Source organism: Acyrthosiphon pisum, chromosome A1 (assembly GCF_005508785.2).
Source record: "Acyrthosiphon pisum isolate AL4f chromosome A1, pea_aphid_22Mar2018_4r6ur, whole genome shotgun sequence".
NCBI classification, from domain to species: domain Eukaryota; kingdom Metazoa; phylum Arthropoda; class Insecta; order Hemiptera; family Aphididae; genus Acyrthosiphon; species Acyrthosiphon pisum.
This window is the reverse complement of record NC_042494.1, coordinates 13,820,688-13,842,684: the sequence shown is the minus strand read 5'-3', so window position 1 is coordinate 13,842,684 and position 21,997 is coordinate 13,820,688. Positions and strand designations below refer to the sequence as shown.

Genomic DNA, 21,997 nt, shown 5'->3' with positions numbered 1-21,997 from the left:
GAATTTAATTTTCTTTGGCTTGTATTTTTTCATGCCTCCATATTGATGATATCTTAGAGTCTAAAATGTTAAGTAAAAGAATTGTAAAATATAATTTAAAAAATATAGTTCATAATATTTATTATATCCATTTACTTGTACAATAATATTGGCTAAAGAAAGCTCATCCCTCAAAGTATCGCAAAGTTCAAATATTTCTTGTTTGCTAATCTCAGACTTTGATTGTAATGCTAACTGTCTAAGTTTTGCTCTAAAATTTACTATAATATCAATAACTAAACTATTTTCAGCATCAGACTTGAACTAAAAATATAATTTTAAAAAAAAAATGATTATTAATTTTTTTTTTTTTTCTTAAACCATTACCTTTGATCTAGATAAATCAATCCCGAACGACTCCAATGTTTTAACTACTAAATTTAATGCCTGAATCACTTCCAATTTTGAACAATTGAAATGAAAGTCCTAAATTAAATCATACTTTTTTTAGTAATAAAATAAAATTTAAAAAAATAAGTTAAACATTACCACTGTAAGTAATTTATTGAATATGCTAATAAGCTCAATAAGTAAATTTAAACCTTTTGATGTATTAAAATTATCTGCTAAATTGATTAATATATCATTTTCAATGTCACTTATTTTCTGAAATAAAAGTGTTAAATTTAAGTGAGGAAAGATTCGTTTTATTTTAATTATATCGTTTTCTTACTTTTAGTATTGTGATATCAGGAATATGCTTACTGTTGTAAGTATTTAAATGAGCATAACAATTAGCGATGAAAGAATCCAATTTTTTTAACACTCCACAGGCTACATCCATTGTACTATCATTAAATTCCAAATCTAAAATATTTACACAGGTAAAATATAATAAAAAACAAATTGTTATGCTTTTTCTAGAAGTTTCACTTCAAATTCTCAAAATAGGTAAAAATTTGAAAACTAGTATATGAATTTAATTTACCATTTTTGAAATTTGATAATAAACATAGTGTTCGAAATTGATTAGCAGTATATGAATTGAGTAGTTCTTTAACACTGATGGTGTTCATTAACGATTTTGACATTTTAATATTATCTCCTACATGTAAATGCCCTGAAAAACATAATATTTTATTATTGTATATTGAGGTTAAGCAAGTAATTAAATATGAACCTGTATGTATCCAATGTTTAACCCAATCATCAACATTATGATATGCACAGCATTGAGCTTCTTCATTTTCATGATGTGGAAATACCAAATCTATTCCTCCAGAATGTATGTCAACACTGGATCCAAAATAATGACTGTAAATATTTAATAAAATTAGATACAGGTATTTACATAAATAATTTAGAATTCCATAATATATTTATATATTAAATACATATAAAATACATTTAAAATAAATATATACCTAGCAATAGCAGAACATTCAATGTGCCATCCCGGTCTTCCAGGTCCCCAAGACGAATCCCATGAAGGTTCACCTGGTTTTGTTGCTTTCCACAGTGCAAAATCTAAGTTACTTTTTTTGAACATATGGGGTACAACTTCAGGCACCTTAACCATTTTTCCATATCTTTTATACTTAGTTGTATCAAAGAACAATGAACCTTTTTACATTGAAACTATTAAACCTAAAAGGCTTTTTCAGCACTTTTAACCAAAATATTTTATAATTATTTTCAAAACTTACCATCGTCTGCAGAATAGACTAGATCTTTATCAAATAGGTTTTGAATAAAATTTAAGACTTGAGGAATAAAATCAGTCACTCTTGCTATAATATCTGGTTGTTTAATGTTTAACAAATTTATATCTTCAATAAATTCTACTTCGTAGTTCCTAAAGATATTATATAATTGATGCAATAATTATTTTATAGACAAAAATAGATAAATATTGTCAACATAGTAATAATATGTTTGAACTATCCAACATCCAAACCTTGCTAATTGAAGTGGGTCTATGTTTAAGGCACGTGCTTTTGAAATAATTTTATCGTCCACATTGGTGATGTTCATTACTTGAAATACAGACAGTTGAAAATAGTTCTCCAAAATTCTTCTGATAATGTCAAACTTAACATAACAGCTAGAACAATTTTGTATAAAAAATTGTTTCTTAAATCCTTTAAATGATATTTACTATTTAGGTATCAAAATAAAAAAATAAAACTGACCTTGCGTGCCCAATATGCATTGAGTCATATACTGTGGGACCACACACGTACCATGTCAGAAGCTTGTTACATTTCAATGGTTCTTTAGTCTTGGTTTTACAATTGTACACCAACACATTTGATTTGTTCGTATAAAACGAACGATTGGCCAGCAAACTACCGAGAACACCGATATTACGCATGATCATAGTCGAAACATACAAGGAGGAGTATGACCAATATTATTCTTAAATAAAACCATAAAAGTATAAACCTGAAATATTCGATTTTAATTAGTCGTTTGAAAAATTTTAAATTATCATGAAGTATTGAAATATGAACTTACTAGAGTAGTAGAATACTAGAACGGAGTAGAACCTCGACATACGGAAATTCTGAATTCAGATTTCAAATATCAATTTATTATCAGACGACAGACAACCAAGTTCCACAGTTGATAAGGAATATAATAACAACAATATTTCTGATGACCATATTATTATTATTATTATTATTATTATTATACAGAATCTGATAGGCATGACAAAATTGATATATTTTGTCATGCTGATAGGTATGTCGTATGTTGTATCATAAGCGCGGTCCAGACCAAGAAACATTTGTAGGAAACATAATATGTTTCTGACATTGTCGTCGACAAATATTAATTATGTTACTGCTTATGACGGGAAATTAGAAACATTGTCGATGACAATGTTGGAAACACGTGTTTCCGACAAATTTTTCTTTGGTCTGGACGGGGCTATAGAATATCATAGAATTCTATGGTTATATGTACCTGCGATAAATAATATATCACATCGGCACCACGGACAATCTGCTAACCAACCGGGTGATGTGAACTCAAATTGCATTCCCGTACATGCAATACTAAAATACTTTGCAAATAATTTTTTCATTTAATTTCCATTAAACATATATTATTTAATTATATTTTAACAATATCTGTAACTAAATCAGGGCCTTGCACCCACAGATATATATATTAAATATTAAATTAATATATATATCTGTGCTTGCACCCAAATTAACCTGAACCCCTAACACACACCCCTAAACACCCTTAATTCTTTGAACACCCGAAACCCATATAACCCGAATGCAGAATGATTCTGTTTGGAAAACACCTGTATTAACCAAAACCCGAATAATTTTGTTTTTTACAAACTCTTCATGTGATATATAATTTTGTATTTATTTCTTGCGATGAGTTCCATTCTGTAGTTAGTTGTTTAATAATATTAATAATAAATTAAAAGGAACAATCTTACAATCAATCACATTTATATGTATGTGCTTTTACAGAAATCTTTATGATCTGCAATGCGTACCTATATTCTTGTCTTAACCACACAAATTAGTCCAAAAGCTTATAGACATTCTAATGTATTCACCAGAAGCCGGTACCCCTAGACACAATGTTGGTGACGTTATATTTTTTGGCAATTAAATTACAATACGTATATTAATAGTTATATAGGTACCTACTACAAAAAAGGTTAGGTTAGACTGCCGATATTTAAATACAAAATGTGTTATAGATAACCGTATTTTAAAATAGAAGTTTAACCTACAAATAATAACACTGTATAAAATACGAAATGTGAACATTTGAAGAAAATGCCGCGAAAAACCATAAAAAAATCGTGTGTTTGCGGTGTTAAAACACAAATGTTTAACATTATTTAATTGAGCTTAAAATTATAAGTGGTATCTGGGCATGCACCTAAAAATCATATTAAATAACATTAATCATTATGTATTTTATTATTTTATTACGAAGATACCATACATACGACATACCATAGGTGATAGGTATTGCCCAAACATTATTTATTTCAAATTTTAAAAAAATATTCTATTAATCTATACTATGACAATAATTAACAGTGGTAGATAATATAATAGGTACCTACCTATAATTTTTAGTTATATTTCATAGTATCACAATTTTGTGCACCTAAGTCAACTTGATTTTTTGAAATTAGGTACTCTGGTGGGCTTGTTACCAGCTTGCCTGCCAATAAATATATATTTTAGGTCTAATGCGTAAAAGAATGGATAGAAGGAAAATACTTACGTAAATATTTATTCTTTTGGTGAATCACGTACCCTATGAGCGTATAATATTGACTATCAGAGCAGACAGCAGTTGCAGTGCATTGCCATTCGCCGTCAAGGGAAAGTATAGAGTAATCTTTAAGTATTGAGATGAATGTCATGTTTTATGTAAATAGATATCTATAGTTTATTAATGACTAGAATGGAACAAAATATGTCAGTACATATTGGAATCATTATTCGTCTCAAACGATCGTCATTTACCATAAACCCATTCCCTTTAAAAACTATACCTAAGCGTTTATTTGGTTCTACTTGATGCAAATGCGGGAAATTGAATTGTATATTATATTACGGTAACGAAGATCATTAATAGTGTGTATGGATTATACCTACACATATAGGACACATATAGAACTTTAACCTTACTAAAGTTAACTGGATCAATACTACCTCTGTACAATGTGTCCCAGGGTGAAGTGACCGGCCAACGTCATGTTATACGTGCAGCCCTTTCAGAATCCAAACGATGATGTAGTTTGAAATAATAATACTAATTTCAAAGTAATAAAATGTGTTTTAATAATGTAGAACAGTCAATTATGAAAATATAGTAGTAATGTAGAATGATTTCGTGGTTAGTAGCGGTGTAGCGGTGTATAATGGCTGGTGGAGTGAAGTGACTTCGGTCTTGCTGGTCCAGGTACATCTGATCAGGCTGTGCTCCTGTCTCCCTTATATATGCTGTCAACTCCTTTGATCTGGTCAGTATACGGAACTCGCAGGTGCCTTGGGTGTGGTCGTAAAAGTTGTTGTTGTTGTCGTACTGAAGAAACCGCCGTCTTGTGTTCATAGGTTGTTATGGATAAGATTGCTAAATGCTTTTACAAGGAGAACCGCATAGTATGGTTCGAATAAGTAAAGGCGGTTTATAATACCTTCAGTTATACATTCTAATACATGCCCATTACACCTCCCCGCCAAAAAAAAGGTTATAAGCCTGTAAGGCGAAGAACCTTTAACAATAATATTTAGGTTCAATAGTTGATTTACAATTTTGACATTCATTTTACATTTAGTTAATAATACATTTTTCATTTTTCATTTATCAATTATTCTAGGTATATTAACGTGTTATTCAGTATAATTCAGCAGAACAATACAAAAAATAAAAAACCCGTACCAAGTAATAAATTATTTGGAATAATACACGATTTCCTTTAAAAAATGCTAATTTTTGCCAACTTTTTTCTACTTTTTTAATTTAATAAAAATAATCAGTGCATTTATAGTTCAATTGCGTATTTTGGAGTGTTGATAGGACAATTAAATAGCTTTAAAATAAAAAAAAAATCCATAAAAATGTTAAAAACTTTTGAAAATACATAAACAAATGCGTGATATGTATGATTTTGATAAAAAAAATTTGCCCATAACTTAAAAAATAAAAAAGTTAGACCCAATCTTTAAAGGCTATTTCTTTATCATTTTGGTATACTTTTATATTATGACGTCGGCTGGTCACTTCACCCCGGAACACACTATATACATTAATATTTTTTTTCCTACAAGGGCCTCATTTAAAACTTTGGCCCCTGGACCTCAAAATGTCTTAATCCGGGCTTGAATATACGGGCCATGTATCTGATAAAGTTCGTCTAATTGGTAATCAATTCGGCTTACTTCACTTTGATCAAAAGAACAATGTTCTAAATAGTAATAGTTCTCTTTTTAATTTAGTTTTTTCTAGTATTAAATCGGTTCAAGTCACTCAAGCTCCTGAAACACTTATCCCCTGTGATACGCATCATCCTCCGCTCTCCATTTTTTGTCCAATTTATTGCTCTGGTTGCATCCGTATTAGAAACACAACATATGTATCATGATTTTAAAAGGGCTGACTATGTGGGTGTCCTTGATGACTTGAGGTTAATTGACTGGAACAACACCCTCGCTCTTTTATCGGCTGAAGATTCAGCTAACTTCCTACAAAATACTCTTGCTGAATCAATACAGAAACGAATTCCTATGCGCAAAGTATTTACATCAACATATCCACCCTGGGTATCTAAAGCTTTCAAAGACCTAATATCTAAGAAAAAAAGCTCATACAGCGTATAAAACTCTAGGTGGTACTAATAGGTATTACGATTTCTCATTATTACGTGCACGCTGTGCTCATTATAATATGTCCTATTATATATCTTGCTTGTAAAAAAGCCGAATAGCGTTAATTCATATAAATAATAAAAATAAAAATATTATACAATTTACACAACTTACAGTGCTTAGTCCATTTTTTTAGTTTGAAATTGTGTACGGATTATTATTACAGATCTTTCATATATTTTTTATTGTGATTACTTTAGCAACATTTTGTCCCTATTTGTGACTTGGCTATGTCTTCAACACTCCTTGTTAAAATATCAAATGTATAGGGGTTGGGCCAAGGTTCTTTCCTTTAGGTAACCAGATTTAAAAAAAACTCATTGGCATTGATCGTTTTTTTTTTTTTTTTATATATATAAGTAGACAATGTATTCGTCTTGGCTATACAAGGTTTTTGTGAAGCCAATATCCAATACAATAAACATAAATAAATAACAAATAAGTAAAAACATTTTTTTTTATAAATTTATTTTCCCTATAATAGGTTAAAAAATAAACAAGTAGATGATATTTTTATCAAAAGGCAAGACAAATAATTGTGTATTATAAAAATGTGCATAAAAAATGTACTTCAACTATTGACTAAATTATATTATTATTTCAATTGTGAGATAATATACATAATACAAATATGGTGTTAAAAAAAAATTGACCGATAGCATTATTTCAGTTTTCATATAATATGGAACATAAACTAATAATTATACAAGACAAATTTACAACATAATATTGAATTGTATTTAACAAAATCATTTTTGAATAAATAAAAAATTGATTAACTTTTATTTTCGTTCTACAATATACCTACCTATATTTAATACAAACTATTAACTAATAAGAAGCAGCCAGATTAAAATTCAAGAGATAAACTGATATACTGATATGTAAATAATAAATAGCTCCAGAGATGATTGAATATTAAAAAATAGTATCTATTCAACAGTATGGTTTCACAGTATAATTATTAAACGTGTCATAAATATATTATACATAATATAAAAAGTGATAAAAACAACAATAATAATACTTATAATTTACTATACATTATTTATATAAAAAGCTAAATACTTTTTAGTTTCCAAATTACACAAGTGAATACTAACTAATTCACATATTTTATTTTATTTTTAACACAACAATAATAAAGTTAATTTTAAGTAACTAATAAAAACAATATTACTTGATTGAAACGGTTTTAAAAATTTTCAAAACAATAATAAAACATGATTATTTAAAATTCTAAGCATACAAATAATTTATTCATAAAAATATATAATTTTACAAATAATACACAAATTCCTTCTTATACAACATATTATAACTGTAGTAAATAATTAAATTAAGGCATTAAATAACCAATAGATAACACTTTGGACTCACATATTATAATGATATTAATAATAATAAATATTTAAGTCAATAAAAGAAGAAAGGAACTAAAATATGCAAATACACAACCTAAAAAACATGAGATTTATATTGCATCAATAAATATATAAAAAAAATTACGAACATAATGCTATATATTATGACTATTCGATTGTCATTTAATTTATAATTGGGTATTATTAATATTATAATTGTTTTAATACAATACATGATGTAACCAAGAGTAGTAGTTTCAATATCATTACACAAATGCCATTTGTTTCTTAGGTGCTCTAGTTAGCCTTTTTTGTAAATGTCGCTCAAAGAATTTTTTTATTTCAGACACAATGAAAACACTAGATGTTAATCCCAATAAAAGTAAAATATCTAAAAATTTGAAAAAAAAAAATTAATATTTTTCAACTCAAAAATTATAATAGAATAATAAATAGTTGTTTATACCATATAGAGTAAGTGCTTCTGTCTGAAATACATTCTGTAATGGTGGAAAGTATATCACTAACATTTGTCCAACAATAGAAAGTGTAACAGCAACAAGAAACATTTTGTTAGAAAAAAACCCAATGGTAAACACTGACTTGGTCTGTAAACATAATGTATGGGGTTGAATGAAAAAATAGATAAAAGAATCCATTCTAATATTATTAAAAAAATTAAAAATCATCATACCTGTGAACGGCAGCTAAGAGCATTAAACATATCAAAGAAAACAAAACACGTGAATGTCATTGTAGTGTCTCTCTTAGAAACATCATTGTCACTCAACTAAAATCATATAGCAAAATAATAAAAATTAACTAAAAAGTAACTAATAATTAAATATTGAAAGTTTATAATTTATATGTAAAATATTGGTCTAATTTGAATTAATTATTCTAATATTTATTATATAGAACATTTAAATTAAATGCAAAAGTAATATTTATGAACAGGATTTTAATTTAATTACATTTTTTACATATCAATTATTTATAAAAAGTACTTTTAGTGTTATTAGAACTATTTAGTTAATAAGTTATTCAATTAAGCTCAAAAAATAAAACTTACTTCTCTTTTAAACACCCAAAGAGTTCCAACAATTATAATTGATGCTGAAAAAAGAACATTCAACACAAGTGTTTTTGTTATCATTGGTGTTTTAACATTTCGCGGACCTTGTTTGACAACATCTTTATCAACTGGTTCAACTGCAAGACTGAAATATATTAATAGTACAATATAACATAATATAATGCAATATAACAAGAGAGAAAATAACAAGTTTAAAAAAAATTGAACGAATGGAGCTACCTTTGGGCAGGCGGTCCATCCATAATAATATTAATCCATAGTATTTGCATGGCATTTAATGGATTTGGTATTCTAAAAATGGTTGCTAAAGCAATTAAAGATAATGCGGCAATACTAGTACTAAGTTGAAATTTCACGAAATTTCGAATGTTGAAGAATATTCCTTTCCCTTCTTCAATAGCTGCCACAATTGTTTGGAAATCATCATCAACTAGTATCATGTCTGATGCTTCTTTACATACGTCTGTTCCATTTTTACCCATAGCTATCCCAATGTCAGCTTTTTTCAATGCAACACTGTCATTAACTCCATCACCTGTCATTCCAACAACATTACCATTTGATTGCAATGCCTAAAATTATATACAAAATTAAAATTTAAGTTTAATTTTATTTACTCACTATAATAATTAAGTTAATTTTAAATCTTTACTAATATATAAAATGATAACGTTTGTTATCCGAAACTACTTATTGGATCGTCTAGCAGTTTTTTTTTAAATTAAAGAGGACATCACAGAGAAAGTTATAGGCTAATTTAAAAAGGGAATTGATCACCCCCGGTAGGTGCTAAAACAGAAATGTTGAGATTTACGATAGAAATATTTGTTTATTAACGGTGGCTATGGGTTATAGGAGTTGAGAATAATATTTATTTATTATTGTTATTTTTTTTAATTTGAATATTAATCGAGTACATCCACTTGTGTAACGCCATCGCTACTGAAGGAGACGCGGCCAACATTGGTCGTTTGACCATTCTCTCAGCCCATTATTCTTTTTATATATATAAAAATGATGTATGTGTGTAGATTAGACCTCTGGGTAGAAGATAGGCTTATTTAAAAAGGGTTAAATTTTTTTTTTTTTTATTCATCAAATTTTAGAACGGTTGGGTTAAGATTTTGTATTAATTGATTATATTAATCTGCGGTAGGAAAAATTATACATATCATTGTCCGAAGGCAAAATAAACAACCAATCATGAGCGAAGCTGTGACGGGTCGGCTAGTTTATAATAATTTGCTTAATACTTTTGAAACAGGTAGAGCTAAAGTTGTTTGGTAAAATGTGTTTTGTGAAACAAATATTTGATAACTTTGAAGATCGTCTTAATTACTTTATACTTCAAGATCTGTCAAATTCATTTGAAAATTTATATAAATTATTCAAACTTTTTTAATCAATTCCTATGAGTTCGGCTTCATCAGAGCGTTCATTTTCATCATTACGTCGTCTTAAAACTTATACTCAAAATAGTATTGGACAAGAAAAGCTAAAGGATTTGGCTTTATTACATATAGAAAAAAAATTTGAACCAAATTTTGATATAATTATTGACCGATTAAATGCACAATCAACAATTCGAGGAAGACGATTACAACTAAAATAATTTTGGCTTCAAATTTATGTTTATGTTTATTAATATTATTATTATTATGTTAACAATATTCTTATGTTTAAAAAAGTTGTTTTTAATAAAGTTTCTTTGTAATTTTTTATGTAATTATAAATATTAATTATGGTTTTGAAAAAAGTAGTTATTTTATTATTGTTTGGTATAAAAATTAAAGTATTTATAAAAAAAAATGTTGAAATTTAAATAAGATTATGAAAATATGTAGAGATTTGCAAAAATTGTTTTTGCCCCCACGTGAAGAGAGCCCAAGTTACGCCTATGACTTCAACAACTTATAAGAAAAATTTGATCATTTGTTTTTGAATTTCTCTTAACTTATTAAGAACTTAATGATTAAAAAAAAACAAACTAAAAAATTAAATTAATCTTAAATATTTATAATTAGTTTTAAGTCTAAATATTTTGAAAAATATATTTCCTATTTTTAGAAAATGCTACTATAAAATGATAAAAATTTGAAGTAACTGTGACTATTAATTTTAAATAACAACATTTATTAATATTTTTTTTTTAGTTTTTTATATTTTGAGAAAATAACATTAGGATGAAGTGTAATAGTAATAAACTATTAGGTACCTTGATTATTGTTAATTTGTGGCGAGGTGTAACACGGTAAAAAACAGATACATTGTTTACCATTGCTTTTAGTTGATGGTCAGACATATTATCAATTTGTTGACCAGACATGGTCTGTCCATGAATCATGTCTAAGCCAATCATACTTCCTATAATAACATTGTAAAATAAAGACTAAAATGTTATGTTTTTTACTTGTCATTAATGTTGTATGTTACATACCAATAGCAACTGCAGTTTCTTGAGCATCTCCAGTGACTAGTTTTACTTTAACTCCACAATTATACAACTGTTCTATGGATTCTCTAACAAATGGTTTTGGAGGATCACAAATTCCAACTAACCCCAAATAGACCAAATCTTGTAAAGAATCTCCTTTGGCTAATGCAATAACTATAGAATTTTTTTATGTTAAATAGAAATAAAATAATTTGATAGATAAACAACCAGCATTAAAACTCACCACGAAGACCTTTTCTACCGATTTCATAAGCTTCAGTAAATATGTCTTGTTCTTTTTTACTACTCAATAATAGTCTTTCATTTCCATTAGAATATTTTGTACACTGTTTCAACACTTTTTCTAATGCACCTTTGACAAAATAAATTTCTTCTTTAACCTATACATTTTAATTTTAATAAAATAGTAAAATTACTAATAATAAAATATATTAATGAATAATGTTATATTCCAATATCTTACATCATCATATTTATTAACACATTTCACAGCCATAAGTTTTTGTTCAGAACTAAATGGATATTCTTGAAGTTTTAAGTATTTATCACTAATACCATACATTCTATTCTATATTTAAAATGAAAAATTATAATAAAATTAATAAAATTAATGAGTAACAAAAGATTTAACTTCTTAAATACCTTCATAGCAACTGCTAAAAGAGCCCCTTCAGTAGGCTGTCCCTGTAATGTATCTCCATTGATAGTTGCATTGTTACAAATAACTCCAACCTGCATAAAAAAGAATTTATAATTTAAGCAAAATATGACCTATGAAAATGTTGAGAATCTAAATTATCAAAAAAATTCTATACATACTTCTAACAAATTATATATAGCTTGTTTAGCTTGGTCTGAAGAGAAAGATTTAAGTAAATGAACTTCACCTTGATCATTGTAACCGGTTCCGGAAACCTAGATCATTAAATGAATATTTTATACAATTACTTGAAATTTCACAATACATTTTTATACAGACATAGTAATTATCAATTCATAATGTTTAAACACAGTAAAATTCCATTAATGAGTGTTACTTCATAAAAAGTCGTAACGTTTGCCTTGTCCATTAAAAAGGGTTTTACTGTATTTAAGGATAAGTTTTTATTAGCAGTTTAAATTTAAAAATATTTAACATTTTTAAAAATTAAAACTATGTTATAACTTACATCAGCATAATAACCATCTGAAGTGATAATTGTAGTTACAGTCATTTCATTATTGGTTATAGTACCGGTTTTATCAGAACATATTATATTAACGCATCCTAATAAAATAAAATAAATACATTAGACAATAACAAATTTATAATTATAAATAAATGTTAAGAAATTACCTAAAGTTTCAACAGTTGGTAATTTTTTCACAATAGCTTTTCTATTAGCCATGCGCATTACGCCAAGTGCCAAAGTCACAGTTACAACTATGGGTAAGCCTTCTGGTATAGCTGCTACAGCCAAACTAAAACAATAAGTTTTTTTTTAGAAAAGGAATTAATTAATTGGCTAATTATCGTTTTACCTGACCCCAATAGTAAACATATCTAAAATAGGCCGGCCTTGAATCCATCCAAGCATCATTATCAAACCAATAATAAAGAAAGAATACACTGATAACTGAGTACCCAGAATATCCATGCTATTCTGCAAAGGGGTTTTAGGTGCTTCTTCACTTTGCATTAATTTGAAAAGTTCACCAAATTCTGATTTTTCTCCTGTATTTACCACAACTCCTTTGCCATTTCCACACCGTACTAAAGTACCCATGAATGCTATGTTTTTCATTGATGTATGACTCACAGGATTCAAAACTAACTCTGTGGTTTTCATACATGGTTCAGTTTCACCAGTAAAACTACTTTCGTCAATAGCTAAGTCAATGGCCTATAGAGTAAAAATCCAATAATGATTTTATTATAAACAAAAATAACTATTATGCAAATATCTAAATGTATTATTTATTATTGACCTATTATTATTATATTATACTTAAGTTTTACCTCAAACAGTCTAATATCAGCAGGTACTCTATCACCAGTACTTAAATAAACAATATCACCAGGTACCAACGATCTTGCAAGCATAGATTCTAATTGTTCCTCTCGGAGACTAAAACAGAAAAAAAAAAATTCAAGTTGTTAGTAAACTAATTTCAAGTAAAGTTTGTTAGTAACAGATAATGAATATCTTATAATATCAAGCATATATAAACCCAATTGGTGGATAAATTTTAAAAAAAAATTCACTCTACCTTACTAAAGTTAACATTATTAGCAGCAACAAATCTCAGTACTTAAATAGTTAATTACAAACTTTTTTGTGAACGATTCCATTATATAAACATGTGTAATAATAGTACAGAAAAAACGACAAACAATTGAATAAAAAAATAGCTATTGATAAGTTTGAGACATGTCTCATACAAATGTTACAATTTGAAAACCCGTCATACCGATACTATACAAAACCACGTAAATGAATTAGATGATTGGGCTGTTATCACAAAACTTGTTAGTGCTTAATTTTTAATGATTGTAAACAAATTACGCAGTGAATTGTCAATTAGTTAAGATAAAATTTTTTTTAGCTTTTTAAATTAAATTAGGATTTTTTATTGACATAGGTAGTATAATATACGGTTAGTAATTTTAAAATTTTATATTTTATCAATTATTCTTTAAACATAAATTAGGGTAGACACTGTATCATTGTCTCTAATGATGCTTCTCCATTAAATATCATGAAATAAAATATATTTATATAAAATATGATGACAAATAATGACTTCATAGAATTTTGTTTTGAATACTAACCATCGGCATGTAGGTGGTACAAGTTTTGTCAACGCTTCTAATGACTTTTCAGACCTATATTCTTGTATAAAAGCCACAGTAACAACAATGATAATAGCCTGTAACAAATATTATAGGAATTTAAACAATTGCAGTTTAATTATTTTTATTTAAAAATAAAAATCAACAATATTTTTACCTACCTAGTGAAACTTATACATAACGGACAGTTATGGGACTATCAAAAGTGGCCATTATAGACGGACTTTAGTATTATTTTAGTCAAACTCACCTATGAATTTGTTTATTGAAAATATTGTACTTTAATGAAAAAAAGGCCGATAATAAATATTAAAAGAATGTTGAATCTACCTACTGTAAACTTTATAACTGCTAATAAATAATAATAAAATATGTGCAATATAAAAAAAAAAAATAATAATAATAATAATATAGGTACACCCATACATACATGATATTATAATACATACACATTAAACGTAATCGACGATATAGGAGTACTGAGTATGTAATTGGTCTTAGATACTGCTGCATAGTATGTATATAATATATGTAACATGTATACAATTCAATTTGAGTTTGAACTATTTTGACTTGAGTTTGTTCATTATGAAGGCATAGGGGAGAAATATTACTGTCAGTATCAGTAATAGAAAAAGTCTATTATAGACAGGTTAAAATACATTGGAATACCTATATTTTTGCTGGGATCTCATTTTGTTTGTTGAGAGATGTATCTGTTATATACAGTTGTCCGTTAAGTTGGATTTCACTGTATTTCCAAAAATATAAAAGTAACCTAATCAACATTTTCTTTGTTCTTAATTCATTATTTTTTGAGGAAAATAAAACCATTCTTACATTTACTATGAATAATGAGTAATTGTTTAATTAATACGTACTGTAGTAATACTGAAAGCATCATCAAATTGTTTCATACATACACTCACGACAGCTGATGCTAGCAAAAGGAGTATTAATGGATTTCTGAACTGAAAATAATAAATAAATAAATAACAATTTAATATTCTAGTTCATATATTATGTTTTTTCATACTATACATAAATATATATTATAATAAATACCCTATGAAGGTAAAGTTGTATAGCCTAACTATTATAAACTAACATAAATAATTACACAAGGTTATCAGTTTCTACAATTAAGATTTTAAAAAAAGCATAAATTAATTTTCTGTAATATACCTATAGTAAAATTATACATTTAAAATAATTTATGACCTTAAATTTATAACTATGCATTTTAAATTGCCTGTAAATATTTAGTAACTTTAATTGCATTAAAAATTAATTATAAAACAATAGATAGCTATGGATGTAGGTAGTTGTTAATGGATTTCCATAAAAATCAAAATATACAAATACATCATTGTTGAAAATAATACACTATTTTTTTTTTGTACCGTTGTACTTGAAATATTTAATAATTTTTTAATAAATTAAACACTTTTTTATTGTTTGTACTTGGAAAATCAAATATAAATAATTTATATATTATATTTTTGTTCAACATATTCGTGCATATTATAAACAATATATTTTTGTTGTATGGTTTCAGAAATAAGTATTAATACAGATGTGTTCTTCTGCCTGTTTACATTTTTTGTTTAAATTAGTTAATACTACCTAAATAAATATTTTTTAAAAAAATAATTGTTTATATTAGATTTTAATCTACATTAATATTTAGCTCTGTTAACAAGCATTTCTTTATTAGGAAACTATTGAATACTGAGCGCCAACATTTTACTTTGGGTACATAATTATTAATTGTATAGGTACCCATATACTAAAATATTAGTCTTGAACAAAAAAAAAAAAATTGAAAGTGTGTATTATTTTTGTAAATGTAATATTTTAAATCTATACACACACATAATATACAATCTGGGTCTTAAGCAATAATAATACAATATATATATTGTATTACCTGTTCAATATATTTTTTCCATAATGGATCTCCTTGATGAACTGAAAATTCATTGTATCCAGTTATCTGTCTTCTAAATTCACATTCTTTCCAAGATAATCCACTCCTAAAACCAACTCTCAATCTGGACACTACATCTTCGGCACTAATTGCACTTGCTTCTTTTGTAGTAAGCCACATCTTTTCATGTTCTGCTATAATCTAAATCAAATTAAATGCATTTTTTAAGTAGGTACTTAAGTAACTAGTTACTTAAGAATGAATTACAAGGCACATACAAAATTTGAACCCGATGGACTATTATGTGATTCATGATTTAAAAGTGAATGTAAAGATTCATTACTAAATTTATTAACAATTTTGTACTTAGAGTTCATTATACCAGAATTAAATATTGTTGAACACAGATCGCCACTTATAACTGTTAGTAAAACAACATGTTAGAACTTAAAAAAAATGATAAGGAATTAATTTAACTAAATCATGTTTGAAGAGGTAAATTCAACACATTAAAAGACACATTTTAAATATAATTAGCTACACACTTTAACGAATTTCACGGTTTACTTTATATACAAATATACTATTTTTTATTTGCCTACATAGATTATAAAATACCTTATCACCGTTATCAACGTGTTAAAATATTTTTCCGCTATCATTAAAATGACAGAACTACCAACTTATAGCTAAACAGATAATTTTTTTGTAATACATTTATTTATAATATTTAAACTCGTCACCCGTCACCCGTCGGGGACATCTACACTCCGAGTTCCGACGATCGGTCGTATAAATTGTGAAAGCATGTGCCTATAAAATGCATTGTAATAATAAAACAATTTTAATATTATTAGATGTGCATTATATTGATTATCGATATTTGATACACCCATGAATTCATGATATGGAATTATAATACCCACGTCACACACTCAAACACGTCAGTAATAGGCACTATTATATTATATACATACCGTCTAGGTGGTAATAGGTTAGGGACCTATATAACTGGTAGAGCCCTAAAGGTAATAATAATGATATTATTATAGTCCACGTGCCCAGGCATGTACACAAAAAAAATCGGTAGGCGAGGGGGGGGGTCATAGTAGTTTTTGGGAGGGTTTATTTAGAGGGTTCATATATTATGATTGATATAAATAAATAATTTATTTAACAAATATTAATTTTCGGGAGGGAGGTGGGTTGAACCCCCAACCCCCCTGTATAGGTTATTGCACGTGACTGTCTACCATTGATTATAAATACTAATATATTTAATCATTGCTACTACTTATGCTGCGGCAATTATTTATTATTGGAAGCCCGATTACGCCAAATAAGTTAATTACCTCCCACCCGGTATAGAGAATATTCATTACTTTTATTATATCGTTGATTTTATAGTAAGTAATTTATAATTATGATATAGGTACTGCAATAGTGCAATACTGAATACCGACATACCGCCTATTTTTTTTTATGGTACATACTACATATGGCCCATATTTTCAAATCAATTATTTTATAGATTCTTAGCAGTAAGCACGAATAACTTTGGTATAAGTATCAATCCTAGACTTGTATCAAATTTCGTAGGTACCTCGTATAATTGTACATATTATAGGTTATTATATCTCTATGACTCTATATTGAACATTCATACTAATATTATACTATATTAATACATTTATGAATTTCAGAATTTGTATTGAACATACTATTGTACATTTTTAGCTAGAATTAAAATTGTATTACCTATATACCTTATAAATGATATGAATATTATGTACTTATTGGCTATTATATATTTTATATTGTAGATATTTAAAATTTAAATTATACATAGGTATATATCTACGATGTATACTTAATAATAATAAATAAATAAATTACACGTTAAAAACTAAAAAAGATTGTTTTTTTTTATTTTATTCCGTAAAATATTATATTAAAATATATCCATGACCTATACATAATATACTATATACCAATGGCGTATTTAGTATTTTTTGTAGGGAGCGGATGATAAGAATTTTAACTTACAGATTATGATGTAATAATTATAATATAATAATAGACATGTATTTAAAGAGCCATGGGGGAGGATTTGTCCCCATATCCGCCCCCGCAAATACCCCCTGTTATATACATTACTACAATATGTCAATATATAGGTAGATTGGTACCATTACCAAGGTATGCACTATGCGTAATCCATATGGCCATATAGACGAAGAAAGAATACCGATTTTTATGTGTTCCTCAAATTATAGGACTTAGGACCATATTATAGTCATGAAAAATAATTCTAATTTGTCATGATTATATAGTGAATAGGTAGTGATGTATATAGCGTGACTTACAATTGACGATAGATGTTCGCTGATAAGTGGTAGGTACATAATATATAAGTACCAACTATACTAACTAGTAACTAGAAAAAATCTACTACCTTTAAAATATAAAATAATAGTGATAATAAACATACGATACATTTTCAACGCATTACCCATACTTTTTACTCGATCCGCTCACAATTTAAAAAAAATGCTCAATTTTTTTTCACCGATAAATATTTTATCTGTGTGTCACAAACTTTGAAAGCTTGAAAAGGAACATTTTCTAGAATCCTATACGCTCCTACGCCTATTCTATTAAAAAAAGTTTCCCTCAACATTCTGCTTCATCCGTGACACCATCCCCTATATTTATGACCCTATCATTAGGGAGGTGTAATTTGTTGTATTTTGTAAAATCCAACTATGTATTTAGTTTTTATGATAAATACATAAAATTAATCAATTAAATTAATGTCAGTCCTTAAAGGTCATGTGATGCAGTTATTCCGTATTCTACAATACACCAGGCTATACGTTGTAACGGAGCAACGATAGGAAACGGGCATGGTTGATATCAACAAGAATTCTCGGCCACTTCAATTTTTGACCAAATTTAAAAAAGGTTGATTTCTTTTTCCTTTTTATCGACCAAAATAATTGTACCCATCCCTTCTTTGCTAATTCACATTTCAATGAAACCAAAAAGTTTAATATCTAATTTCTATTATAAATATCGACAATAATCGACAATAATTATTAATTATTAATAATAATATAAATTGTATATAATGTGTGAAGGTGTAATATATTATGTATAAGTTAATAATAATAATATATTTTTTTTGTCAGTAATTATTTGATCAATATCTTCTACAGTTAGAACTTAGAAGCATGCTTAATGCTTATAGATTATAAGCATGCTCATATTTTGTCCACATTTATATATGTAGGTACCTACATATTATATATTTAGATATAATTCTTAAACTATAGTCGATCCAACGAGAGAACGCGTGCTTTATTGTGATTTTCGAATGTTTCATGTGGTGATACCTAAATACTTAATTGACCATTGGAAAATAAAAAAATGAATGCTTATTTAAGTTATCTGATCTAGAACATTTTTATTGACATTTGCGGAAAAATTATACAGGAAAAAAATAGTTGAAAAAATAAACAAATCCAAGTGTTTTTCAGTAATTGCTTGATGAGCGACTGATATATTTTGTATATCATAATTCATAATATCTATATGCCAAAAAGCGGAAAATTAAGGTTGATGGGTGAAGAAGATCAGATAAAAATGCCAAGACTTTATACGTACAAAAAAATAGAATTAACGTTAATGTTAACTGCCCAGAAGAATATTTCCGTATTGTTATTGCTATTCCTTTTTATTACGATTTTATTCAACAACTAAAAGATAGATTTTCAAAACACCTAACAGTTTTGTCTTCTTTATATTTATTTAGGAATGCCATACGTCCCGTAATTCTAACGGTGTCCCGCGGTGTCCCCGTAACAGATTCAAGATTGTAAAAATGTCACGTATTATGAAATTCTCGTCCCGTATATGTCAACTTGAAAAAATATCAATTCACAAAAATTTCAATATGTTCAACTGTACAAACATTGAAAAAAAAATTAGCACAGAACGGCGCGGATTATAGATTGTCAACAAAAATTCAAGCCAGACAGGTTAACTCGTAAACCAGTCGACATCTCCGATTTATGGCTAATTCCATCATTAATTAGAGACTCTTCGATTTAAAATGTGTTTTCAAATGTCAAGACAAAATTATTTTTAACCACCGATTGACTGATAACAGTGATAACATATTAACATAAATCATAAACTAAGATAGCTAGTTAATGACATCCGGTCACTATTTAGAGGATGTCAGCGCACTATTCGTTTTCTCTCTCTGGCCCACGCGCAACATAGACAAAACGCATTTACGCAAAATCATTTTTTCTATACGTTTAAGTCATCTTAGAGTAAAGTCACCTATTACAAAAAAGATAGAGAATAATATTTTTGAGGGAATGACCTATCGCTTTTATATTTTATTATTATTTGACTTTGTATTCGACTTTCATAATAAATTAAAAATTGTTGTAGATTTAAATGATGTTTAAATTGTTTTGAGACAATATTTAGACAAATCGATATGTCATTCCCTCAAAAATATTATTCTCTATTTTTTTTGTCATGGGTAACATTACTCTAAGATTACTTAAACACATAGAAAAAATGATTTTGCGTAAATGTATTTTGTCTATGTTGCGTGTGAGCCAGAGAGAGAAAACAAATGGTGCGCTGACAGCCTCTTAAAGATTATATCTTTAATCGTGCATCCGGTCCACGAATATCTTTAATCGTGATCCGGTTTATGTGTTTCTATCACTTACCGTACGGTAAACAATTTGGAATCTGGTTTCTAACATCAATACCCAAAGTCAAGATTGTGAACTACTGCATACCATAGATATTTTAATATCTATGCTCGTTTCTTATCACTTATCAGTTATTTAGTTTTCAGTTATTAATACCACGGTTTAAGATATACATATCTTAAACCGTGATTAATACTTTTCATTTGAATTTGATAGATATTTATTTAAAAATAATAATATTTTGTTCCTATCGTTTCTGTTCTTCACCTACTATTTATTTATTATAAACTCCAACAATAGCAACTATGCCAAAAGTTAAAAGAAAGTGCGTTTTTAATGAAAATGTACAAAAAGAATACGAGTTTTAAAAAATATGCGTGAAGCCAGGGATAATCGGCAAAATTGAATGCATCAAATGTGGAGCATTCTTTAGTTAAGAACATGGCATAGGTGCAATTTGGGGGATGCTCTGGGGTGCTAAGCACCCCAATTTTTGATACATCATCGAAATTTTATTGATATAATATTATGCCACAGGTATTTGGATATATTTATTTCTAAGACCTTATCATTTTCATAATAATAATAACAATAATAATAATAATACATTGGTACTTATCAGAATATTAATATAGATTAAAGTGTATATGGTTATAGGAATATACTATATAGGTAATTATTTATATTAAGATAATATAAGCCCCCCACTGACCGCTTTAGTCGACATAAATCTAGAACCCCCATAAATTTAAACCAAATTGGGCCTATGGAACATTGAGAAAAATCTGACATTACTCAGCACATTAATACAAAACGCCATAATGCTGTTGAATCTGAAAAAAGATAATTCAGTTATTGATTATTTTACAGAAAAAAAAAATCGACTGTGATAAATTATCATACGCAAATGAAGGAACGTGGGCTTTTCACGTATGCCAGCATAATCATAGTTTTATATCTATAAAATGTAATTACTTCACAGTTGATACGTAAAATGTATGACAAGAAGTTCAGTTGTAGTCATACTAAAACTAAAGCAAAAATGTTTTATATCCATACGCCAAAGAAAAATTTAAAACTTAATTTAAGTAGAGCAAATTTTATTTCAAATTTGATCGATTCATCAAATTACAGACTTAAAAATGATTCCTTTATTAGCCAGATATTTTTCTCCAGATA

General features: G+C 27.5%; 2 protein-coding genes and 1 long non-coding RNA gene across 3 annotated transcripts; all 3 read right to left on the bottom strand.

The window, feature by feature from the left end:
- Nucleotides 1–252: 252 nt before the first annotated feature.
- Nucleotides 253–586, bottom strand: LOC107883030. The gene is made up of 3 exons (XR_001679046.2): nucleotides 529–586; nucleotides 367–465; nucleotides 253–303 (listed from the first exon to the last, which is right to left on the bottom strand). It is a non-coding gene; the product is annotated as an uncharacterized LOC107883030 (long non-coding RNA).
- An 11-nt stretch (nucleotides 587–597) lies between these two features.
- Nucleotides 598–2,643, bottom strand: LOC103308598 (cysteine--tRNA ligase, cytoplasmic; the record flags this gene model as incomplete). Its single annotated transcript, XM_016802344.2, has 9 exons — nucleotides 2,497–2,643; nucleotides 2,172–2,424; nucleotides 1,937–2,083; nucleotides 1,686–1,834; nucleotides 1,404–1,602; nucleotides 1,160–1,293; nucleotides 968–1,099; nucleotides 713–846; nucleotides 598–645 (listed from the first exon to the last, which is right to left on the bottom strand). Coding segments are annotated over exons 2-9 (1,131 nt in total), but the record flags the coding sequence as incomplete, so codon positions are not given.
- A 4,703-nt stretch (nucleotides 2,644–7,346) lies between these two features.
- Nucleotides 7,347–16,676, bottom strand: LOC100163337 (calcium-transporting ATPase type 2C member 1). Its single transcript, XM_001950165.4, has 19 exons — nucleotides 16,358–16,676; nucleotides 16,080–16,280; nucleotides 15,031–15,120; nucleotides 14,129–14,226; nucleotides 13,316–13,424; nucleotides 12,838–13,199; nucleotides 12,653–12,777; nucleotides 12,486–12,583; nucleotides 12,136–12,231; nucleotides 11,959–12,048; nucleotides 11,780–11,884; nucleotides 11,540–11,696; nucleotides 11,299–11,469; nucleotides 11,077–11,225; nucleotides 9,081–9,433; nucleotides 8,838–8,985; nucleotides 8,460–8,555; nucleotides 8,232–8,373; nucleotides 7,347–8,156 (listed from the first exon to the last, which is right to left on the bottom strand). Exons 1-19 carry the CDS (start codon nucleotides 16,454–16,456, stop codon nucleotides 8,032–8,034), a joined length of 2,814 nt encoding a protein of 937 aa, XP_001950200.2. The 5' UTR covers nucleotides 16,457–16,676; the 3' UTR covers nucleotides 7,347–8,031.
- Between the last annotated feature and the right edge of the window lie 5,321 nt (nucleotides 16,677–21,997).